General features: G+C 40.4%; 1 protein-coding gene across 2 annotated transcripts in view; it reads right to left on the reverse strand.

Moving 5' to 3' along the window:
• Positions 1-4,911: 4,911 nt before the first annotated feature.
• Positions 4,912-24,393, reverse strand: part of IKZF3 (IKAROS family zinc finger 3) — an 81,134-nt gene continuing 61,652 nt past the window's right edge. The window contains exons 1-3 of one of the 2 annotated variants that reach the window (XM_036837046.1): positions 16,087-16,172; positions 15,856-15,972; positions 5,054-6,010 (exon numbers count right to left, since the gene is read on the reverse strand). In XM_036837046.1, the coding sequence (XP_036692941.1) occupies positions 5,307-6,010; positions 15,856-15,940 (789 nt within the window). In that variant the 5' untranslated portion in view covers positions 15,941-15,972; positions 16,087-16,172 and the 3' untranslated portion in view covers positions 5,054-5,306. Of the gene's footprint in view, positions 6,011-15,855; positions 15,973-16,086; positions 16,173-24,393 lie in introns of those variants that run through there. The other variant, XM_036837045.1, reaches the window with a different exon arrangement.

The raw sequence follows: 24,393 nt of genomic DNA on the forward strand, positions 1-24,393 counted from the left end.
CAATGGGATCAGTCATTTTTAAGGCTGCCCCATTTTCCTAACATGTCAAAATGTCTGTTCTCAGTCTTTTTAGGAGAAGAAGAAGCAAAGCTGCACCCAAATTCAGAAAATGAAGTAGGTCCCCCAGATGCATGGCATGGGCTTGGGAGAAGGTGGGTGGCATCATGGGACTGCTCTCCAGGCTTTCTCGAGTGGGGTCGATGGAGAGATGGAGAGTGAGGACCATTTGAGGAAACTCTAAATTGCTTGAAGAATTCATGGTTGAGGGCTTCTAAGACGGTGAGGGAGCAAAGCTAGGCTACTTCCCTGGCTTCAAAGCCATGAAGTATCTGTACCATGTGGTTCACACAGATTGGTTCTAAGTTTCAGCATATTCTTTACTCTTAGGCATTAAAACAACATGAAGGAAACATGTGTGTTAGAGATCAGTTGCCTTCATTGGCAAGTGAATTACTATCACGGTCCTAGTATGGTCTTTGAATATTTTCCATGTCTTTAAATCCAGATACAGGACATATAGTGGAAAATTTACAACCATACAACATAATCCGCCCCCACGCCCACAAAAAACAGAGTAACTTTACCTAATAGACAAAATTACATGAAACCTCACAACGTCCTTGGGAGGTAGATATTGTTATGTCCTTACATTTTAAAAAATCAAAACATTAACATTCCAGTTTCAAATAACAACTCAATATCAGCATATAAGACAGTCCAATATTGTAATATTCAGAGGAAACTTGCCTCCAGCTTCTTCAAAGTGCAAAGACCTGTTTCTCATGTTTTTAAAAAAAAATTTTTAAATTTATTATTTATTTATAAATTTATTTATTTTATTTATTTTTGGCTGCATTGGGTCTTCGTTGCTGCGTGCGGGCTTCCTCTAGTTGCAGCGAGCAGGGGCTACTCTTCGTTACAGTGCGCAGGCTTTCTCATTGCAGTGGCTTCTCTTGTTGTGGAACACGGGCTCTAGGCGCGCGGGCTTCGGTAGTTGTGGCACGCAGATTCAGTAGTTGTGGCGTGCAGACTCAGTAGTTGTGGCACACTGGCTTAGTTGCTCCGCGGCATGTGGGATCTTCCTGGACCAGGGCTAGAACCCGTGTCCCCTGCATTGGCAGGCGGATTCTCAACGACTGCGCCACCAGGGAAGCCCCTGTTTCTCATGTTGCTGGCATGATGTGGGACACGCTATATACAGCTTGGGTAAACAGAGGTACAGTCTTGTGCTATGAGCTCATACAAGTTGAAAGCCTACACCTCTCTTCTAGGCTCTTCCAAGTCCACAGTCTTTGACCCTGGGTTCATTCATCATTCTCAGAACTGTTCAGTCTGTTAGGCTTAGAGAACAGAGTCCTTTCCCTGGGATGACCCAGGTTTAGTATTTGGTTTCAGGTCAAAATTGTCCTCTTTACAGGCACTTAAATCCCAAATCATTCTGCTTTTCTGTACTCTGCCTATAGAGATTCTCTGAACTATACTTTGTCTGAGCATAAAAATAGCTCCTAATTCTTTAAAAGATAAGAGAGATCACTGTGTATCTCTTGTCTTCTGCACAGCCTAATTCTATTTTCTAGGACAAAAGTTTCATCACTCCACTTTCTTTTCTCTTCTTGAGCTCAAACTCCTAATTCTGAGTCTTTGTCAAAGAGCCTGGACACTCTGAGAACTCAAATCTTAAGTATCACAGAGTTTCCAAATCTCCACTAGAGATCAACGTACCTACTCATAGTGGAGTACACTTTAAAGTTAGGACTTCAAACACTAAACATTTAACATTTCCATTACAGTCTTACTGGCTGTCCTGGGATATATATCAGAAGTACTGCTTTTTCCCCCTGAAAACATTCTAAATCTCACATTTAGCAGGAGGAAAAAAGCAGAGGATAAGAACAGTGATACAGAGGCTACTTGGAAAAAATGTTATGTTGACGTGAGATTTGTTAGTAACACAGTGTTTCAACTGAGTAAAATTTTGTGTTTTTAAACACTTCTCTTTGCAAAAGAAATCTGAGGTCGTTTTACTTCTGGGCCTGGCAAAATGTTAAGCCTTGCATTTAAAAGGTGAGACATTTTGTCACTGACAAAGTCAGAAGCTGAGTCAGGAACAGTTCAGAATGGGTAACAAAGCATATGATTAGCTAGCTTATCTGTGTCAAGGCTAATACATCTTTTTGGGAGAATGACTTAGGGAATCTAAAGCCTGGTGGATTTATTAACATATTTTTCCTGGTGGTGTTGGTGCAGGGTAATGGGGGAGACACCTCTGTTTAGTTCTCTGCCAGGAGGAACACCTATGCAACAACTCAAATAACGATAAGGAACATTTGGAGAGCCAGCTCTCGGCCTTTTCCATCCTCATCCCAATTCTGCCACCTTGGCTGTAAGGGAACTTTTCATGGGTTTGGTTGTTCCTCAGATTTCGGCCTCCTGGGTGTGTGGTGGGGGCCTGGCTAATAAGAGGGTTGGTGGGAAATGGAGAGAGAAGAGCTAGGAGGCTCACGTTCACAGGGACTCTGGCTGAGAAAGGAAACGTGCTGTCGGAAGCTGCCAGGGGACCTCACCGTCCAGCAGGGTCAGATGTGAATCTTGCTCGGTCCTCCTTTCTAGGCATCTTGCTAAGGTTCTCCTTTACCTTCTTTCCCACACCCAGCAAGGGGAGGGGGTTAAGTAGAATAAGGAGTGCCTGCAGAAGTAAGTGTTTACCTGTGTTGTGGTAACCACTACATACCACCTGGTTCAACTTCAAGATTTAAGAATGTGGAGTTTCCACATATACATTTTCTCTGGACTTGACATGTCCCAGTCCAGGCTCAGAATGCGACAACGAAAGTGCAGCCTGTGTGAGTGGTCGCCCCACTCAGAAAACTGACCTCAGAAGAATGGAAATCATTCAGAAAATCCATTACTCACAGAGAAAATGAGGGTCATACTTACAGAGTCCCCAGGTTGGTGGGATGGGCCTTAGTTTCACTATCTTAAGGTGCAGGAGTTGGTCTCTTCACTAAAGACTTTCCCACTAATCTGGTAGAAATGCTCGCTTTCCCTAGCTTTCTCTCCTACTAATCCTTGCTTCCAAATGCTCTTTCTTTTGTCCCCTGAAGAGTCAACATGATGTGTGATATTTCAAGAATATAATAAGCAGCTCTTCTTTCACAATGGGTATAAGCAACCTGGTGTAGCTTGGAGTCCAGGATTACGGAAATACAGTGAGGTACTGAAGACTACACACCGAAATACATCTAGTCTTTTAGCTGAAATCTCAAACATGTTGGAACTGTTGCCATGAAATTTCACAAAATCTTTTTTCCTGAGACAGACGCCATGCTACAAAGAAGGATAAACCATTTGTGCACTCTGAGGTGGAACATTTTAATTACTGGCAGCACATAAACGAGTTGAGTTTGAGCCTAATGCATAAAGCCCTTTCGAAATATCAAGGCAGATACATGAAACGCTAATCCACCAGGAATTGTGGATTCTTGGCTCTGGTAGAAATGTTCACACAGCTGACTCTTAATTTGTAAATAGGCTCCATGAAGTTGTCCCTGGAAGCAGAATTTATTTTCCCTAACATAGGTTCTTTAAAAGGAGAGAAAAAAAAAGGCTTTGGCAAGCAGCTGCAGGTGCCCGTTTGTGTGTACACTCTGGGGCAAGATCAAAATACCTTCCTGTTTTTTGTTCCTCCCCACCATCCTCTTCACACCACAACTCAGTGGTTAAAGGAAAAACTTAACAATACTTCCATTTTCACACCAAAGAAATGTGAAACATATATTCATATACATACTCTTCTGCTTAATACCCATACATTAAGAGGTTTAAAAAAATAATTGTGGTTACTGCATAATCACATAAATTTAAAGCTGTAAAGGACCTTCGAGAACATCTAAATCCAATTCCTAATTCTATGGTTGAGGAAACTTAGTTTTAAGAGTTAAGTGATTTGCCCAAAGTCATTTGGCTAAGTAGTGGCAAATATGGAATCAGCAAACAGATTTTGTGACCCTCATTCCAGTGCTAATTTTACAATTATTACATCACTTTTCCTTGATAGCATGTCTCCCATAATTAATGATAAAGATGACCGACACATCTGCAGAACCGAGATCAGACTTTCAGGAATCTTTGTGGAATACAACAGCTCCATTTAAAATGGGGGGGGTGGGACCCCCACCTCCACCTGCCTGATCGAGGATATCCTGCCAGCAGAGGTGCTCCCCTCCTCACTCCATCCTGAAGCTCAGCTCTGATCATGGTCATCCTCGGTTCCTTTCCTGTGGGGAGGGGGAGGCTAAGTCATACTTTCAGGATTCTTTGGTATTTTTTTTTGTCAAAAAATCATTGGCAAGTTTGCTTTGGGTTTGTACACCAATATTCCATGAAGGAGATGAAAAATTTTCAGGTGGTTGTTCCTCCTTCCCTCCATCCCTGGTGGTGCTGCTAAACAATTTCCCCCCTCAGAACCAAGCCTGCCAATCGAGATCGTAGGAAATGGATGCCATCACCCACAGTGGACAACCTCCTGGAGTTCCCATGACAGTCTATATTTAAACCATTAGTTCTTCTGAGATAGAGTTTCTCCTATGCATGAATGGTTTAACCCAAAGCAGCTTTTAACTGGAGACAGGAGGATAAAGAGTAGAAGCAGAAGTACCATCAGAAAACTTGGGGTTTTTTTTGCTTGTGTGATAAGAAGTGGATGTGATGCTTGGCGACTAGGGGCTTCAGTTATTGGTAACATTTTAATGGCTGTTCTTTTCCTTATTGTTAGACTATAACTTGCGATGGAAGGTTTATATCCTAACCCTTTAGTCTTGTGTGAAGTGCAGAAGGGCAAGGCTTCCCAGCAAGGTCAGCTGGTCAGCAATTCTTCTCTGTGGACCTGGGCATATGGCTAAAAGTCTTTTCCACATATGGCTGATGTCTCTCAGAAACAATGTCTCATGCAGCACAACCAGGGGACTCTTCTGGTTGGCAACAGACTCCAAAGAATGCCTGTCTATTGCTGCAAAAGATAATGACCAAATACTTCATTGGCTTTTAAATATCATAAAATTCAAGTCCCTGATGGGAAAACAAAGGTTTCACAAAAGTAGTAACATGATATATCTGCAAACAGTTTCTGAATGGGGACAGCATTTCTCTGCTGCCCACGTGAACGTGAGCCTTTGGACACTAAAATGGCATGGAAAGGGGATCGGAACGGAGTTTGTTTTGAGAGTGATCTGTTAGGCGAGGGGTATTATCAGCTTTTAAAAATGATGTTGAATGCTCAGGTGCAAATCATCTCCGGGCCCAGATCTTCACTTCAGCATGGCTCTGTGTTCTCCTCTGGCTATGTGAGACGAGAACTCATAGCGATCGTGGCTTCGATAGCCACACATGTTACACTCAAAAGGGTCACGAAAGCCGTGGCAACCCATGTGAATAGTGAACATCACGTAATCCAGGAAGAGGACTCGACAGTGGTCACACCGGTACACATCCATCACCTCCCCTTCTTTGTTGATCACTTTGATGGAGTCTCTTGGGCAGATGGGTGGGGGCTTGAGGAGTTCATAAGAGCGGGGCACCTCCTTCAGAAGTGGCATCCCATTGCGGGCCCGAGGAGGGACCACGTGGTTTTGCTGGTAGATGTGATTCTGGCGTTCCTCATGGTTGCTGTCAGTGTCCGTGGAGTCGTGGCCACTGTTGTTGGGGGAGAGGCCTCTTTCAGAAGGCAGGCTCTTCTCTGGCAGCTGGACGTTCTTCTTTTCCAGGTCCTGGGGGGCACCATTCGGCATCTCGGCGCGGGTGAGGGCTATGGGATACATGCTGCTGATAACCGGGACCATCTCTGAGGTGGGAGCAGGCGGTGTCTGGACCAAGGGGCGCAGGGCTTCGGCCCCAAGATAGCTGATGGCGTTATTGATGGCCTGGTCCATCATTCGGGTCTGGATCATCTCACTCTCTTTCTCATACATATAGCTGGGATTATAGCTGACGTCAAAGCAGTGGCGCTTCTCACCTAGAACAAGGGAAAGAAAGAGTGACAAAAGGAACAACACAAAGGCAGAGAGTTTGTAAAATTATTTTCTGGAGTCCTTGAAAAGTGAGGAAGGACAAGTGGCCTGCTCAAGAACACTCAGCCCAGGCAGAATGGTCCCACACGGGTGCTGAAGTCTCAGGGGACAGTGAGTGACAGCACATGTTTGGACGGTCAAAATAACTGAAACCAGCAGGCAAAAGGGAGAGTCAGAGGTGTCACTAAGTTGAGGCTACAATGTGAGTTGTTGCCACTGCTCATGTCAGAAGGGAACCCTGGAGAAAAGAAGCAAGAGAATACCAGGAGGGGGCTTAAGAGGGGGCGAGGCAGCTGCCAGTAGGCAGGAGCATGGGGACCTCTGCACTTCTATTGTTCATGAACTCTGAAGACACGGTCAATCCCCGAACTCTTAGTTTCCTTGTTCTTTTCTGCTTGTAATACTAGGGAGCCGGGGGCCGGAAGTGCTGCAAAAAGTGGGGATGCTCTGGCCTCGGCAGCTTTTTAAATGGCTGCAGAGGCAGAAAAAATAGCCCCCAAAACTCCAACTTACCATTCCCCAAACACGTCAGTTATCAGACTGACTGAGATTTAAATAAAAGAGCTGCAAATGTAGAGAGTTGTAGAAAGGCTTTCTTGATGAAAGATCATGATGATCTTTGGCCTCTTCATAAAGTGTTTTATTCTTATTTTGCTTGAAAAGATGTATCATTGATACATATGTGATCATTAGGACTTATCTCACACTTAACTGAAAAATTAACTTGTGGTCACCCTCTCCTACTTCTCATGTCAAACTGCTGAGAAATTTTGAAAACAGAGTTTAGCCACCTTCAGGGCGTGTGGGTGTTGTGTGTTAGAAAACAGAGGCTCTCTGGCCACAGGGAAGGCAGGAGCGGGATCTTCGGTAATGGCAGATGTGCTCAATGGTGAGTGGCTGGCAGAGGCAAGAGAAAGTGGGGAAGATGTGTCAAGGGCTGGAGGTGAGGCGAACATTATTGCTGATGCTTTTTCATTCCGTAGACATTGGATTCTGAGAGATTTGCTCAACCATATCCTCTCTTCCCTAACATTTCCTAGGCATGTTGTGGTTCCAGAACGTGTCACTGCCATACAGTAAAGGCTTCAGGGAAGACAAAACACAAGAAAACAAAAAGGATTGGAAGAACCAGTTTCTGTTCTTGAGGTATCTCCAACCTAGGGGGAGAGAAATAAGACTTGGCTAGATGGAATTGGAGAAAAATAAATGTTAAAAGTTGAGAAAGGGCTGCCTTGCTCTATGGAAGCTTTTGATTTTATTTTAAATGCCATGTTTGAGGTGTGTAAGCAGGGTGGGTAACGTGTCTTCTGTAAAAAGAATTAAAAGGGAAGAGCAGGGTGGTTTGTAAATATACAAACTGTATATTTAAGTGTTATGGGAACGCAAAAAATTCAGGAGTACTTGTGGAAGGGAAAGCATTCTTGGAAAACCTAAATTTTGAGAAGGGTCTTGATGAACCGGTAGGATTTAGATTTTCAGAGAGGTAGAAGAGACATTCTAACTGAGGGATGAGCATGAACCAAGACAGACACGTGGGACCATCCAAGACATGGGCAGGGAGGAGTAAGAGAGTCTGGTTAGAGCAATATCAAGAAGTGTGGAAGAAAGTATTTCTCAAACTTCACTTATTCCTCCACTTTCTGCAATATTCATACCCCAGGGTGGTGTGGTGGTTGAGAGCATGAACTCTAGAGTCAGATGGTGTGGATTTGATGCTGCCTCATCATGACTAGTTGTGTGACCTTGGGTAAGTTACTTAACCTGTCTATGGCTCCATGTCCTCACGTAAAACGGGGGTAATAATTGTACCTACCTCAATTGGTAAGCGCTTAGAACAGTGCCTGGCACATAGAAAGCACTTGGTAAATGTTAGGGGTTTTAATTTGGTTTGAATCAGCTCGCATTTCCTTCCTTTCTTTTTTTGCTAAAGAAATTTGTTTTTTAAGGAAACTTTATATCACTAACATAAACAGAAAACCAGAATCACTTGCCACAAATAGAAGGTAACTATGAAAAATAAAGACAACGAAGCACAGCAATTTATTAAAGTCTGATCAGATACTGTAAGTACCTGGAGACAAAGATCCCCTCTCTCTTTGCTAAAAATAGAGATTACCAAGGGTGTGATTAGTGTTGAAGACAATTAACATCTAATTACGTCTAAATCTTTCTCCTTGGTATAATCAGGAAGATTGAAAGAGAACTAAAAAGAAAATAACTTTCTTGCCATGTGGATCAAGGTTTTCAAATGCTCTGTGAGCCTCTTGGCACTTTGCCTCCAACATTTTAGGAGATACCGAAAAAAGATAACACATGGTGGGACCAAATGATGGGCATTCTGAATAACCAACCGTAGGGTTTAGATTTGGACAAACGGCAAACCTCTACAAACCGCATTGAGCAAGAGATGCCTGTGGTCAAAATGTTATTTTCAGGATATTAATGTAACAGCAATGTGTAAGATGGACCAGAACAGTGAGAAATTGGAGACAAAAAGATCTGCTAAAAGATCTAATCTAATCAGATGGATTTGTCCTGTATCCCCACTACCTTAAGGCCAACCTGACAGTTTCCAGACAAATACCTGAGAGAAAAAATATGCAAAGAAAATCACCGTACCTTGGCAACTCAATAAAAAGGAACAGAAACGTAGACCTTTGCCAAAGTAATCAACGGTTCTTCTTTTCAACTGCCAGATTGGATAAGTCTCTGATTAGAGCTGTTCGGAAGAACGAGACTGAGAACATGAAAGCTGTCTAAAGTCACAAATATTCATTCCCCTGAAAGTGACACAGAAATGATGAACTTTGGTTTCCTGGCCTTTTCAAGGTTACTGATGATTTTCCAGTGTGGTTGGCTCTACTCAGTTCCCCAAATACCAGGGGTCCCTGGAAATCTTTTTATCTTTTCGTCTAACAGAGAGGCTCCAGAAAGTTTCCGAGGTGGGGCAGGCACATCACAAACTCTGCTTTTATCTTTTCTCCCAAGAGTTGGTTTTACTTAACTAGGCCTACAATTTCATAATCTATACCACCTGCAGCACATGTCAGAAAACAGCTGAGTGCTGAAGTTGTAAGAGGCAAAACAATAAGAGGAAAATCAACCCCTGGATGAGTGGAAATATGTGACTGAGTTCTGTGGTTAACACAGACCATTGTTCATTGTTAAGAAGATGGGAGAGCCTCAGATCTTCACGTGCACGCAACCTGCACTCATCAGATCCCCTCATCTCCGAGTTACGGTAACTTGATTAGTGCAGATGATTATCAGTCACCTGTAGACACGATGACTCAATGTGTATGAAACTCAGAAGGGGTGAGCTACAGTAATTGAAAAGCCAACAGCTCACGTTTCTTTAGTAATACACTCATAAAAAAGGTTAGTCAGACCACAAGAGTGTAACTGCTCCCAAACCTGCACAGAGCTTCTAGTCAAAATCGTACCACACACGTTGGAGTGCTTAATGAGAGAAGCTTCGGGTTGAATTAGAGGTTTTCTTCCAATGATGATACAAATGGCAACAACAAGTCCTAAGTTTAGAAACCAAGCCTACTTGGTTGGGCCGTTCCCTACCTGTGATCCCTTTTAAAGGTGTCAATCCCTACCATCTAGGCTTTGGTAACTCTGAACTGAGCAACTGCCTGACCTGAATTGCTGCCATGTGGTGAGGGCATTTGGTTGTTGGCTTCTAAGTGCCAACTTGAAAGTACAGAATCATAGCCTAAAGCTAAAAGGGACCTTAGCTGAGCATGTGGATTTAGACCTCTGCCTTCGGGATGCAGGGACAAGATCCACTACTCCAACCTGTTTACTTCTCTACTTCACAGTACCGAGCACTGTGCCTTATATGTAATACTAAGAAGAATAGCTACTACTTATTGAGCCACTACTATATACCCAGTGCTGTCCTAGGTACTTTGCATATTATCTCATTTTACCTAAGATGAATTATCATCTCTTAGTCAGATGAAGGACCTAAAGCACAAACGAGTTGATTAACTTGCTCGGGTTGCTCAGCTGGTAAATGGAGAACCAGGATGTGATCCAAGGGCCCATAGACCTCAGTATATGTTTGAGCATTAACTGCTGTTTCCTGGCTGCTACCTCGCCCATGGCTGCACAGCCCCACCACTAGCAATGACTTCAGATTCTCTGCTGGGATGGTTCCCATAGGCAGTAGAAAAGCAACTATCCTTTGTTCCATATGGACCAGTAGCATGCATTCAAGAAATATCTATGATGAACAGAGTGGTCAGAATGTCCATAAAGTGCTTAACAGAGTACTGGCACATGTAAGCACTCAATAAGTGGTAGATCTATTACTATTTTGTTATTATTGTTGTTATTTGCCTCACACCATGTTAAGTGTTTTGAAGAATACAAACTTAATTGCAATCCAGGAGGAGATGTAGTATGTACACAATTTCATTACAAGTTAGTATCCTTAATACTATGTGGTGGAACAAAGTATACAGTAGCCAAGAGAGTGGAGAGAGAAAAATATGGACCATGTCTCAAATATGCCATGTAACATGGGACAAATATTAATCTATTCTTTCCTCTAAAGTCTCTTTGAAATCTGAGGTGGTAGTAGAGACAGTTACACACATCACAAAAAGCAGACTGTTAAACTCGCCTTGAGTGCAGAGGGAGAACAGAGAAGAGAGAGAATTCAGGCAAGTATGGGAATGTAGACCACGTGGAGGTTTAGGGGGCAGATGGGAGGGAGGGCATTCCAGACAGTAAGCGTGGAAAGAAGGATTACAAAGAAGTGGGAGTAGTTCATTACCTCTGAATTAAAAGATTAGTCGGCTGAAATGATACATTTAGAAAAGATAACTTAGAGACAGATTGTGAAAGACTCAGAACGCCTGGGTGGTTTGGATTTTATTCTGATGGGGAGCCATTGAAAGATTTTTTGAAGAGGAGGAGAAATGATTTGAACATTAGAAAGATAACAATTCTGATGTTACAGTCATCGTGATGGGGTAATGTGAAATACTGGGGTTTTCTTTAAGCCTTTAAGTTTCTTCAAGTCACTTAACTGTATCTGCTGATGCCTTCATACAATCTCCCAAGTGTATCATCGATTACTCGTACTCCAAGCACATATCCTCCCCCCAAAAAGGGCAGGTAAGTAGGGTAAATGGAATATCTGATGATGATGATGGCTATGATCTCGATCTAAATGAGACTGGAGTGGCTAACACCTCTTCCAGGAGGAGGAAGGCAGAGGGTAGGAAGCCACAGAACGAGAAGCAGGAAGGAGGAGAGAGAACAGAGAGAGCCATGGGGGTGGCAGTGAGGAAAACTGAGCTGGAAACCATGTTTTGTTGCTGCAGAAGCCTTTGTCCTCTGTGAGTCACCGTGAAGTGCTATTTGGTTGTCATCTGCCCTGATGGAGTCACCACAGATCTTTTCTCAAGAAAACACACCCTCAAGAGAGAACGACTGCCCTTCTTCAAGGCTTTTTCTTCCACCAGCTTTCAATGACTAGACCCTTCCCTTTCCAAAGCCCCTGTGTAGCACACATGACATGCACTGCTCTGGGTGACTTTCTGGGGGAGGAAGGCCTTGGACTGCAGCACTTTATAGACCCGGGCTCTGGCCCTGCTCTGTCACCTACTAGCTGCATCTCTCCATCTTTCCCTTTCCCCTTCCCTCCTTAGTAAAAGAACTTCATGGGGTGGTTCCTAATATCCCTTCAAGCTCAAAAACGTTATGACTTTTGATGCTTATAGGATTAGGGCTTTTGGCCCTTTGGGAAGGGATGGGAGAAGATACTTTTTGCTTTTAGAAACAGGTATTAAAACTGCTTCCTGTTGCTCTGTTAACCAAAGCAGACAATTTCTCATTAGTTACTTCACAGGGAGAACCGACAGTGTTTGCTGAAGTGTCAAAACCTCACAACATGTTTACCGGTGGGTGAGTGAGATCTTTTTTCATGTTCTTTTCAACATGAAAACTTCCTTTAATAAAGTAATACATGAAATTTTAAAAAATAGGGAGATGCTATGGTAACCACTTTGGTCTGAGTAACACATCTGTTTTTGGAGAAAGAATGAAAATCAGAAAAAGAAATATGCAGAAATGTAGTCATTTTCCTCCTCCCTTCAGGAGAGAAATCTGGCCTCTATTTTGAGCCAAGTATTTGAAGATGGCCTAGTTAGAAGCATAGTCAAGCAAGTTTGTAACAGGAGAATAAGATTCAGAAAAAAGACAATCCCTAAAGGGCTTAGGTGCTGAAAGCAAGGTCTTCTTGTCCTTTGGAAAGAACAACTAAAAAGAATTATTTTGATGACGTAAAGATGCTGATTTCTAATGAATGTGTGTCAGTTTATTTCCTATTTTATAGAAAGTGATTCAAAATTTCTTGGAGAACAAGGAAAAAAGTGATTTCATTTTTCTCCTACTTGGGTAATTTAATTTTACTCTTACCCTTCAATAGAGGCATGTTTTTGTGTTTCTAAATGCATTTAGACTTAATCCAATCCATCCCTCTTCCTCAGTTCATCTCTAATGGATGAAAAATGCTATCTACTGGTAATTATCTCAAGCCTGTTAGGAAAGTAACAGGCTGACCTGATGGTATAATTTCACCTTTACCCTCGTAGTTCAAGAGGTCAGGGAAGCCAAGCTGTGCAACTGTCAACAAGGATTAAAGGGAGTGACTCATTCTTCCTTCACACTTTACCCATTGCCATTTCCCTGGCAGCTGAATCTTTTCAGAAAATGATGCCTTGGAGAGGAAATATAGGAGAGAGAAGAGAAGGAGGGAAGACATTAGCCCCATATGTTTTATATCACTTCATCCCATATACTGCACAGTGTCATAATGTTCCTTTATTTTCCCCTTGATATTACTATTTTCTATCAAAAGGTGGATTCAGTTAAATGATGGAAGGGGTTTCTCTTATTTTTAAAAAAATCTCTTAAGGTTCAGGGAATAAGCTAATGCTAGAGGATTAGAACAGCGCTCAGGAACAAGAGTATCACGTATATGGCAGGAGCTCTGTAACCATTTGCATGATAAATGAACGGACGAAAGAGCAAATGAAAAAGTAGTAATGTACTAAGTAAAATATATAAATGTTGAACTAATGCAGCTGTTTTATAGATTCTCAGATTAAATGACATCTTCCTAAAAAAAAAACTCCTAAATTATATATTATGGTTTATAACAGAAAATAACATACCATATCTGTACAACCTTGAGAAAAAAGTTATCTGAAGTTATACATATGGGTTTATACACAAAAAGTGGTGCTCATTATTGCTGCCTTTTATAATTCATCTTGCAGACTTACAGAATGGTAGAGCTGCGAGGGACCTTCTCGATCACTTCATCACCTGTTCAGTCTACTCATTTCACAGGTGAGTAAACAGAGGCCCAGAAAGGTTACGTGATTTGTCTAAACATACACAGTTAAGAAATGACTGAACTGGAATCACAACCTCAGTCTTTTGGCTTCTAATCCAGTGCTCTTCCTACTGCACTTTACCACAATTTATATAAAAAAAAAAAAATTCCCCCAGCTATTCAGGGCCCCGAAGTCCTGAAGTTGCTACCTCAGCTTAAATCAAGAGCTAACTCTACTGGGTTTCCTGATTCCATCTCAGAGAGAACATGATGGTTCAGAAGATGACAGAAATCAGTACCTACAAGATCAGCACCTCTCCTGAGTCTGGAAATGGAAGAGTGAAAATCCTCTGGTCACAATGGTAATAAACAAATGGAATGGATCCCTTATGCAATAAGCAAAATGGCATGGACTTGGACATGTGAAACATGTGTTTTTAAACCCATGAAGATACCAAAGCAACTTTTATCTTATTAAGTAGGGCTTTATCTCAAGGATAGGTTTAGGGCAACTATGTGAACTAAGTACCTTCTCTCACATTTTAGTTCTCTTAGACCAACATGCATCGACCATAACTGGATTGATATTAAGTCACTTTACATTTTTTTTCTTGCCCATTTCTCCCCATGTTCCTCCCCACCCATATCAGCTGCAGCCATTTCTACAGTCAAAACACTCCCCAAATTAAATTATACTCATGGCATAGAATAACAATCCAAGCTTCCTTTTGTACGCCAGCCAGAACCTCTTCACATAAGTACAGCTCAGAAGAGGTATGAGCAATGTTTTAAGATAATGTCTTGGAATCACAATTGGTCCACTGTGCCTAAACCCCATATGGAAGTCACTACACGCCCCCTGACATTTCTCACCAAGGAGAGGGAAGATGGTAAAGAGGAGAGGGTCTCTCTGAAATGAAATTCACCAACTTTAGTCTGACACAGTTTATTCTTAAAGTGACTAAAAGAATACAATAACTTCTCAGTCAAACAACATACAATAAATAAGTATAAATACCAAGCTAGGAGGACAGGAATAAAGACACAGACGTAGAGAATGGACTTGAGGACATGGGGAGGGGGAAGGGTAAGCTGGGACGAAGTGAGAGAGTGGCATGGACTTATAAATACTACCGAATGTAAAATAGATAGCTAGTGGGAAGCAACCGCATAGCACAGGGAGATCAGCTTGGTGCTTTGTGACCACCTAGAGGGGTGGGATAGGGAGGGTGGAAGGGAGACGCAAGAGGGAGGAGATATGGGGATATATGTATATGTATAGCTGATTCACTTTGTTATAAAGCAGAAACTAACACATGATTGTAAAGCAATTATTGTTTAATAAAGATGTTAAAAAAAAAAAAACAAGCTAGGTAGCTTTGAAATATATGGGTTCTTTCAATATATCTCTATAATTCACATAAAATTAAAAAACTAATTAGACCAGAATTTTAAAATTACCTAAACCAGAATAAAATTTAACCAGATTTAAAAGCCAGGCAGGCACTTGATATCTGTAAAAGCTATCGAAAAGAATAAACACAAAAGGATTGAAGTAAGAAATCAACAGCAGTAGCAAGTAGTTTTGGAAAAACAGACTGACAGGTTTCTAAAATATTATTGGTGTTGAGGGAGGTCTATTTTCGTGTGATAACTATTTTTGTTCAATATCACGGACTTTCAATTTATAGCAAAACCAATACATTAAATTCAGCTGCCTACTTCACAAATACAAATCTATTTTAAATATCATAGTCACATTTATGTAAACATCTGGGAGAATTCAACACAATATTTCTGCCATTTGGCAGTCCTAACACTTTAATGGACATAATTATTTCTTAGCCATCTCATTCTTGCTATTTTTTTGACAACGTGAAAACCAATGGTATAAAAATTAACTCCAGTAAGACAAATGATTAAATCAAACCTTGTTATTTAAATCTATGTATTCCCAACCACTTTCTCTTAAAACCAATTCTCAATCAAATTCAAGAAAATATGGCAATACATTTTAGAGCATGAAAAAAGTTTGAGCATGATAAGGGAACCAAGTTGTAAAACATAGTTGCAAAAGATTACAAAAATGCTATCTTGAACATCTTACTGGTATCAATTGCACAAACTCTCTCATGGAACATATGTCATTCGGAATAAAGAGGAAGGAACAGCATTTTTAACACCAACTTCATTTAAGAAATTGGATACCAAATAATCCCATCTTCAGTAGTTAAGATTCTTTAGTTAAAATATTTTATCATTTGCTCTAGTTACCAAAATGAATCCTGAAGAATAGAAGCTGTACAATGGAAAATCAATTACCTTATTTTAACAGACATTAAACTAGGAAGGGCCTGTGTAGTAAGCATCCTATGTTATCTCATTCAAACTATCTGCTAACAACAGCAGGAAAAAGGGTTGTATGCTTACCAATGAATTTCTGAGGCATTGAGCTTTTTCGCTTTGCCACATTGCTTGCTAATCTGTCCAGAACGAGAGCTCTTTCACTTCCCATCTCTGCTTTGATGTGTCTCGCCTCCACACTTGCTGGTTTGGAAAAATGAAAAAAGAAGAGGGAAAAGAACACGTTGATAAATGGAGAGAAAAAGAAATAAACTGGAAGGAAAAGTGTCAGAGGTCTGATGCAAACTCTGTTGTTACCTGTTATTACTGCTCAGATTCTTGCCTGGGGTACCTGCTGTGGTCAGTGAAGCCAACACCAGGGCACATTCAAATCTTGCAGTCTTATGCCGACATGGGAAAGCCCGACCCATCCCCAACCAGTACCTTCATTAGCAAGAGGAAGTATTAAATAAACAGCCTGGACGTGGTTGGTTGCAAAAAGATAGATAGATGGAGATCTTCTAACCCCCGATCAGCCTTCTTTCTGATTCTGAGTAACTGCATGTGACACCTGCAGACTGATATAATTCTTCTTAACAACTTTGAAAAAAAAAAAGGACGGTGCCCCAGATTTACTGCTATGTTTATGTTAATAGCACTTTTGAAAATAGATACACTTACCCAGACAGCAAGAAATCTACTCAGTGATTTGTGTATTGAAATTCTGAGTGGTTTTTTCTTTTTCTTTTTCTTTTTTTTCCAGCATGCTCCTTTCAGTTCCTATCTTTTAAATTATATTTTTCTGGTCTCTGCATTATCTGTTTCATATGCTCTTCACATTTCAAAACTGTCTCAGTTAAAATTTCCCTGAGCAACACTTCTGTCTTGAAATTAAAGAACAATTTGTATAATGCATCTTTATTATATTTCTAATGAAAAATGTGAATAGAAACTGCCTAAGAATATGGTCCAATTGTCAATCCACAAATAGACCTTTAAGTGGTATAGGTCTGTTGTTCTCAGACCTGCCTGAACATTAGAATCACCTGAAGAGCATAGAAGACATACATGCCCAGGACCCCCTTCAGATCAATTAAATCAGGATCTCTGGTGTAGGGGCCTAGGCAACAGCATTTTTAAAGCTCTCCAGATGATTTTTAAGATGCAGCAAGAATTGAGAACCGCTAGAAGAATACATAAATAGTGCCAACATTGAATCAACTAAATAGTAAATTGGAATAAATATAGTACAATTTAGCCTGGTACAGCAGGCAAAACCCAATAAGAGTTTATGTCTGAAGTTCAAAGAGATACCAGCTGCTCTAAATACAAGGCTTTAAATGTTAACACATGATGCTAGCCAAAGCTAGGGATGAGTAAACTTTTTCTGTAAAGGGTCAGATAGATAGTAAGTATCTTAAACTTTGTGGGACACGTACAGTCTCTGTTCCATATTCTTTGGTTCTTCCTTGACCTTTAAAAATGTAAAAACCCCTGTGCACAAATAGGCCGCTGGCTACATTTGGCCTGAGGGTCATAGTTTTGCTCACCCTTGCCCTAAGCAAACATGTTGTGACGCTACAAACATTTCCCTCTGTTTTATCATAAGCATTTCAGGGTGTCCAAGCTAAAATGAAGTATCTGTACATTCCTAATGTCTCTAAGGAAGAAGAAATTGAAATCAGCTTAAGTGACTAGAGTAAAAAGCAAGTGATGATTTTTACAGAATGGATTTTTTTTCCCCCAAATACATACACAGATTTAGGAATTCTCAGTGCTCATTCTGTAGCTGAAGAGTTTGCTGTGTGAGAGATTCTAATATACAGAAATAATGTCACAAGTTCCATGGTCTCTCAGATATTCAGTATCATAAATTGACATGCCCAGAGAGAAGAAGACTGGCCATCTCTGCAGTAAATGAAGGACAAAGAAAGACTTCAAGGAAGGGACTTCCCTGATGGCACACTGGTTAAGAATCCACCTGCCAATGCAGGGGACACGGGTTCGAGCCCTGGTCCAGGAAGATCCCACATGCTGTGGAGCAAGTAAGCCCGTGCGCCAACTACTGAGCCTGCGCTCTAGAGCCCAGAAGCCACAACTACTGAGCCCACGTGCCACAACTACTGAAGCCCGTGCGCCTAGAGCCCGTGCTCCGCAACAAGAGAAGCCACCACAATGAGAAGCCACCGCAATGAGAAGCCCGCGCACTGCAAGGAAGAGTAGCCCCCACTAGCCACAACTAGAGAAAGCTCATGAGCAGCAACGAAGACCCAACACAGCCAAAAATAAATAAATAAATAAATAAATAAATAAATAGATAGATAGATAGATAGATAGATAGATAGATAGATAGATAGATAGATAGATAGAAAGAAAGACCTCAAGGGCAAGACTGTCAAGTATGGTCAGGGTGAGAGACCAAAGCCAAATCAGAAAGAGAGAATTCAAAGTATTAAATATTTTTCATTTTATTACTGGCATGGTTTTGGTTCTGTTTTTTTAAAACTCCTTGCCAGTCATTACACAATAAATTATAAAGCTCAGGGTTTTAAAAATTCAAGAATAATGGCTCCAAAAATGAATAAGAGAAGAGAATGATGCCAATGACCATATTTACTAGACTTTGTGAGTTTCTTATCAAAAGTAATTCTATGCTCTAAAGAAATAAATCCCAGCCTCCAGTTTAAGCTATAACAACACTATTTGTGTAAATGAAAACAATAAGGGTCCGAATAAGGGAACTGGGCAGCTTTGGGGCTAGTGGTAAAGCACTGCGACTTTAGCTGACCGATCGTTGTAAATAACGGGCACTTTAGTGACAGAACACTGCTGTTGAGTGAAGTGGGTTAAATTCTGTCCAGCACAGGGATAGGTTTAAATGACCAAACAGGAAACTATTATACATATTATTTCCTTTCACACAAACCACCACCAGATGTGGCACTACCCAGAGCCCCAAGAGCAGAGAGATGAAAGACAAAGGTCTGGGATTTGAAATAAGTTCCTGAGGCTGTTAGGAGGCTTCTTCTTAGAAGCATCAGAGAGGCAGCTAAGTTTGTGCTTTGACTAGGAAAATTCATTCTGGTTCCAGCAACTCTGAGAGGATTAAAGCCAGGTAAGGTCCTCCCCCACCCCCATGCCCGCCCCATGTATTTATTATCAAAAAAGATTTATAGTAAAACAAGAATGAAAAACAGTACTTTGGGAATTTTTAACTTTATCCCCATTTTACCACTACTCTTATTTAGTCTTTTAGTTACTCCTCTAACGGCCCCATCATTACCCAGAGATCTGTCTGTCACTCCCAGTACTTACCGCAAGCGTTATGCTGCCAGTTTAGTTTTTCCATTTGGCTCTCAGCATCTCCCTACATTTTACCAAAGTCACCATCAATTACCACAACCATCTTTCTGAGGACACATACTCTATATACTCTATATTTGGAAGGAGGCTAAAGCGGGGATACACTGACCTAAATAACATAATGGGGGCATGTCACTAAATGGCAACCTTCAGAGATAACATCATCTTTTATCCCTGGTTACTCACCAAGCTTGTCATGACAGTCATTTCTAGGTAAATCTTACTCTGGAAATCAGTGACCAAATGCCTGACATTTAAAAAGATAAAATTCTGGAGTGTTTACGGAGAGACTGATAATTTGAGGCAAGGGTGGAGACTTTCCCATATTCCACAACTCTGGTTGGATTGAAAGGAATCCTCTGAAACTACTAATCTAGAGGGCTGCCATCTACCCACACCCACCTACAGGGTCATTCACTCAAAATATCAGCTCCAAGATCCCAATCCTCACTGTACATGTGAACACACTCTAGAGATTAAGTTCATCTTTACTGAGTTAACTGTGTTTTCTAATTGGCAAGTTAGGCAAAGGCTAAAGTTTCAACTGACTATGGTATACTCTCATTTTCTTTCCCAAACTCTCAGTCTTGTGCCTTGCAGTTGTTGGACAGCTGCTGTACTAAACGAACACCCTTTAAAACACAAAGAAATGCTTTGGAGTCAAGCCAATCTCTTTGGGATTACAAGGAGTTTAGGCAGGACACTGAAAGGGGGAAAAGAAAAAAGAGGACTTGGCGTTTGGTCCTCTGCTTCAACTTTAAGACCCAACTGTCTATTTATACAAATAGTCTAGACTTGTTATCTTGCCACATCACATCTCAGAATGTAAGTGGAGGGAAACAAGTTTGGCAAGATAGTAAGGGAACAAGATAATGGGTTTAAATGACGAAATAGGAAATCCGTTCCTGGGTGGTGTTTGGCAGTTTAGTGTTGCAAGGGGTGGGTGTGGGGAATATGGGACGGTGGCAAGGGACAATTTGCACACTTGGTTCATGAGTGAGCATAGTGGGAGGAGGACTATAATTCGGGGTCAATTCCCCTTCATGTTACTTGCCTACTGGTATATAGTGGATATACCCATTTTCATTAGCAAAATGATTTTAATGACATGTTGAAAAAATAAATAATAGAACTCATACGAAGTCAAAATTACAGAATAGGTTACTACCTTTAATCTCTGCAAAAATGTTAATAGTTTGGCTGGGTTTTAGTTAACTGTTTGCATGGTGCCATTTCTATTTCAAAGTGATTGCAGATTTAACTGTATAATTCGTTGTGTTTTTGTTTTTGTTCAAAATCCTTCATTAGATCTTGAAGTGTTAAATGGATCTCAAATAAGAGGCATTTCTTCCTGTCTCTTCTATGGTGTGGTCAGTCAGTAACTGATGGAGAGTGGAACAAAGGGGTGTTATTATGCAATAAGAATTGTCTAACAAGAGACTGCTATCAAAGAGCAAGGCAGGTTCTAACAAAAAAGTTACATAAAACTGTTGCCTTTTTGAGCAAGTAGAATGAATACTACTTGTTGAGTTAGTATTGATTTTCTAATAATCTGTTGGGAAAATAGACGTTTAAAACATTTTAAGCCTTTTCTTTGGACTGCTATTTGGTAAAAATATAAATTTATTCTGAAACTCTCATGCTTGTATTATCTCAACCGCAACAGTGAGAATGAAGATAAAAGGTTTTGACTCCTAGATTCATAAATAAATATAATTATTCAATTAGTTTAAAAATCTTGTTATTACTAGAACTCATTGTCATACAAAAATATGTCCCACTCCAAGTATTCATAATTTGTGTGAAATGAGGCTAAATGAATCTCTATACCAGCTGTTAGTCCCTTTCTGGAATAAGGATCAAGCTAATGAGAAAATGAAATCTGTGATTGTCTATATTCATTCTTCTTTTCATGTATACTCCATTAAGACAGAATTAGAGTATCTTGATGATGTCTGGTATAGAAACTTGGACTGAAGTGACACTATCACATGTATCTCTATTAGACCTTTATATTAACAGATCAAGTACCCGGTCCCTTGTTGGACCGTGAATACTTTAAGGGTAGGGGCTTAACCTTCACTCATCTTTATAAACAGCTCTGACACACAGCCTGGCACGTGAGAATCCAACGCATGCTATCTGAACAAAAGAAAATGATTAGCAAGGCCAGAAGTCCTGTTGCCCAACACGACCTTCTTTTGCAGATCGGTCTCCAGTCCAAGGCCTTTTCATTTGTTCTGCTTCCGTAAAGACCTGCTTCCTGACTGGGGCAGGTTTGTCCCAAGGCTTGGCTCTCACTCTAGGCTGCACTTCAATTTACAATAAGCCCTTGATGCGTAAGTGCCACATCCACAGTGCAGCATCATCACTTTAAAAGCTAGGGATGGGGCTTCCCTGGTGGCGCAGTGGTTAAGAATCCGCCTGCCAATGCAGGGGACACGGGTTCGAGCCCTGGTCTGGGAAGATCCCACATGCCGTGGAGCAACTAAGCCCATGCGCCACAACTACTGAGCCTGTGCTCTAGAGCCCGTGAGCCACAACTACTAAGCCCACATGCCACAACTACTGAAGGCTGCACACCTAGAGCCCGTGCTCTGCAACAGGAGAAGCCACCGCAATGAGAAGCCCACGCACCGCAACAAGGAGTGGTCCCCACTCGCTGCAACTAGAGAAAGCCCGGGCACAGCAACGAAGACCCAATGCAGCCAAAAACAAATAAATAAACTTAATAAATTTAAAAATAAATAAATAAAATAAAAGCTAGGGAGGTACCACTGGTGACATTATATTGGTCAGGCTCAAAATGGAACACTATGTCCAGACTGGGACTCCCAATTTTAAGAAGGAAACAGAAATGGAAACCACGTAGGGAGCTGTGGCAATAATTAAAGGACTGGCTTGTGTTTGAGTAAACATTCTTTATATTTTGGACTTCAGGAAAAATCATGAGAATTATTTGAAATATCAAAGATAGGCAGGACATGCAGTATTTATTATATTTGATTAAGCTGTGACTTTATACATTTTCTCACCTGAAACCACCATAACAACATATTTGTTTTTTTAAAAAATCCAAAGTTGCTGACTTAGTTAACCCTTTATTTTTTTGCTGAGACTTAAAGTGTGTTGCATGGATCCATCAAACCAGCCTATGAAATGCAAATTAACTCAACCTCTGTATTTCAGTATTTCCTGAATCACCTTATACCACTGAAGATAGTGAAAACATTTCTTTTGATACTTTTCTAATATGAAATTCCTAGAAAAGGTCATGGGGATGGGAAGTAATTACTTCAAAATCAGTAATTTTGAACTTACTGTTCATAGAGGATATTTTACTCAATTTTTTCCCCTACTTCCAGGACAATCAAGACATATATGCATACGTATGTGCCTATTAGTATGTGTGTTACTCTACTTTTGCTAACTAGATAATACATAACCTTTAAAATATATATAGCTAATTAAGCCATTTTTCCAAAAGTGGGAAAAAACCCAAATGTCCATTAACTGATAAATGGATAGATAAAATGCAATGAATCCATATAATGGAATATTATTCAGCCATAAAAAGGAATAAAGTACTACCATGTGGATGAACCCTGAAAACATTATGCTGAGTGAAAGAAGGCAGACATAAAAGACTACACATTATATGATTCTATTCACATGACATGTTCAGAATAGGCAAATCCACAGAGACAGAAAGTAGATTAATGGTTGCCGGGGGCTGGAGAGAGGGGGAACAGGAGTGACTGCTAATAGGTACAGGGCTTATTTTGGGAGTGACAAAAATGTTATGAAATTAGAGTGGTGATGGTTGCATAACTTTGTCAATATGTTAAAACCTACTGAATTGTACGCTTTAAAAGGGTGAGTTAAATGGTATGTGAATTATGTCCCAATATGTCTTTGAAAATAAAAAAAAATAGCTAATCATGAAAACAACAAAAGTTCTAGTGATTTTTAAGTAAGTCACTGAATTTTTGATGAGTCTCAATATCCTCACCTCTAAAATGAACAGGTGATAGGGAGGGGGGGAGGGAGGCACAAGACAGAGGGGATATGGGGATATATGTATACATATAGCTGATTCACTTTGTTATACAGCAGAAATTAACACAACATAGTAAAGCAATTATACTCCAATAAAGATGTCAAAAAATAAAATAAAATAAAATGAACAGGTGGGATTAGATGCTCTCTTTAATCCTTCTTGCTTTAAATATCAATGATTCTATTTGGAACATAATAGGTTTTCATAACTTGAGAAGTTCTCACAGTAAGAGCTTTGTCTATTGTCTGAAACATGGAACGTCAAGTAAAGATGCCCAGGTATTGCCCGACTAACCTTAAGCATGTTGCTTTAAGACGTCAAAACCCAAGTTTTAGGTGCCTTTTTTTTTTTTTTAAGAGTAAACATTTCTTTTTAGAAATAAGGAGGAAATCCAACTCCTTGATAAAACTAAAGATGCCATCAGGATAAAAAGCAGAAGCAGTGCAAACCAACAGAATTCAGTTGGCCAGCTCCTAACGCCATAAAATAGGCTTTATCTAAAACAAAAGTTTCCTCTCACTCAAAACGGGTACAGTTAAACTACTCATGATTTGCACTCCATTTTTCCTGAGTTTCATATTATTTCTGTCACTTTTTGGTAATCTTTCTGTTTTAGAAAGTTCAAACTATTCAATTGCAACTACTGCTGTCAAACACCAAATCCCACGAGGATTTCTACCTACTCTAAATAAGCAACTGGTTCAAGTAAACAAATAAAAATATCAGGCAATCCAAGCTGCAGAACCAGGCTGATGGTCAACTATATGGGTCAAAGGACAACTGCAGAGATGTGACACAAAAAAGTTTCAGGTTATTTCAACTCAAGAATGAAAGGAAATAAAACCACAACTGATACATGGAAAGACATCCAGTGTTTCAACCAATTGTCACTAGGCACGTAATTCAAAACACTGAATAAAATATGAAATTCCCAGAACCAAATACAAGCATCACAATAAATCATATGAGTTGACAAGTACATGATTTGAGGGCCTTGTGCAAAGAAAATCCTTTCGGTTTTAATGGACTCTGCCCTAGCCACCCCTCACACTGCCTCTACCCTCAATCTTTACCATTTCAGTTAATGGCAACTGCATTCTTCATCACATCCCACATCAATCTGTTAAGAAATCCTGTTGGGTTCTATCTTTAAACTATACTGTATAGAGTTAAAACACTTTGTACCACCTCTACCATTACCA

The sequence above is a fragment of the Balaenoptera musculus genome, chromosome 20, assembly GCF_009873245.2.
Source record: "Balaenoptera musculus isolate JJ_BM4_2016_0621 chromosome 20, mBalMus1.pri.v3, whole genome shotgun sequence".
Taxonomy (NCBI): domain Eukaryota; kingdom Metazoa; phylum Chordata; class Mammalia; order Artiodactyla; family Balaenopteridae; genus Balaenoptera; species Balaenoptera musculus.